The sequence below is a fragment of the Callorhinus ursinus genome, unplaced genomic scaffold (genome assembly GCF_003265705.2).
Source record: "Callorhinus ursinus isolate GAN/ISIS: 27379988/994484 unplaced genomic scaffold, GSC_fseal_2.0 scaffold4, whole genome shotgun sequence".
Classification (NCBI taxonomy): Eukaryota; Metazoa; Chordata; class Mammalia; order Carnivora; family Otariidae; genus Callorhinus; species Callorhinus ursinus.
In genome coordinates, this window is record NW_027397066.1 from 116,053 (window position 1) to 117,354 (window position 1,302).

General features: G+C 65.6%; 1 protein-coding gene across 1 annotated transcript in view; it reads right to left on the reverse strand.

The window, feature by feature from the left end:
* Positions 1–1,302, reverse strand: part of ATP5ME (ATP synthase membrane subunit e) — a 5,120-nt gene that overhangs the window by 393 nt on the left and 3,425 nt on the right. The window contains exons 3-4 of the mRNA XM_073891285.1: positions 993–1,047; positions 287–385 (exon numbers count right to left, since the gene is read on the reverse strand). Coding sequence (XP_073747386.1) covers positions 287–385; positions 993–1,047 — 154 coding nt within the window. The remainder of the gene's footprint in view (positions 1–286; positions 386–992; positions 1,048–1,302) is intronic.

A 1,302-nucleotide genomic window follows, 5' to 3' on the forward strand; every position in this document is an offset into this window, starting at 1 on the left:
CGTACCCGGTTCCGGTCCTGTGCGCCCTCTGAGGGGGGCACATTCCCAGACAACTGGCCTCCAAGGCCTAGGGACCTGGTGGGCCTTGCCCAAGGCAAGGTGTCCCCGTGCCCCCCAACATCCACGGCCCTGCTGCATCTCTCCCTGCCGCAGAGGACCCACTGGCCAGTGCTGGAAGAGAGGAGGCAGCTGCGAGCCCCCACTGTGGGGTGCACCTGAAGCGGCACCTGTATGTTCCTCAAGTCTGGGCAGAGGACAAAGCCGCAAGATGCACTAACTCCAGTACCTTCTGCCAGTTCTCTCTCAATCCGTTTCCGTTCATCCTGCTGCTGCTTCTCCTCAGCGGCTACCCTCCGCTCCTCTTCTGCCCGAGGTTTCAAGTAACCTGTGTAAGGAAAGCACGAACATGGGTAGGTACCTTCAGTGTCTTCACCAACACGCTGCATAAAAGGAATTTAGTGCATGTGAACGCCTGATGCATGTGCTCTCCGCTCCTTTCCTTCCAGGTGGACCAAGGCCTGACCTCCTCAGCCAAGAGCCCAAGCCCGAGGGCAGCTGCAGGGCCCCGCCGGCCAGCACTCCAGATGCTCCACCAGATGCCCCACCACCTCGCCCCACTTCTCGGCTCAGCAATCTAGGCCCCCAGAGGCTGCTCACGTCTGACCGCAGCACTCCCCCAACACCCACTTGGCACCCCAATTTTCAACAAGAGCTAGCCGTTTTCCAGCTCCCGGGGGTTGCCCAGCATCAGAATGCACCTTGGGTCCTGACCACCTGCGCTAATCCCAAAGCAACCTACACACCTGCGCGGCCCCGCTCAGGGATCAAACTTGCTCGGGTTTCTGGGGCTGGGGCCTCCCAACCCTGCCCCCTTTCTTGCCCTTCGCTGGGGCAAGAATGGCTCTGGGGAGCCCCCCCCCCGGCTGTGAGAAGCCCCAGTGCTACCCCTGCCTTGGGCCAAGACAGCGGCGCGGCCACCCGCGGTCACTCACTGTAGCGCTTGGCTCCGTACGCCACGCCGAGGAACAGGGCGGAGTAGCGGCCGAGCTGCGGGCAGAAGACGGTCAAAGGCGGGGCAGGGGGGTGCGGGGTGCGGGGTGGGGGGTGGAGTCCCGGGAGCGCGGGGCCTGGGAGGATCCCCAGCCCGCGAGGTCGGGGGGCGCAGGAAGGGAGTCCCGGAAATGCGGGGTCGGGGTGGGGCGGACAGGGAGGTCCCCAGACCGTGGGGTCGGGGGACGCAGGGGGGTCCCGGGAACGCGGGTCCCGGGGAGGGGGTTCCCAGCCCGCGGGGTCGGGGGTGCA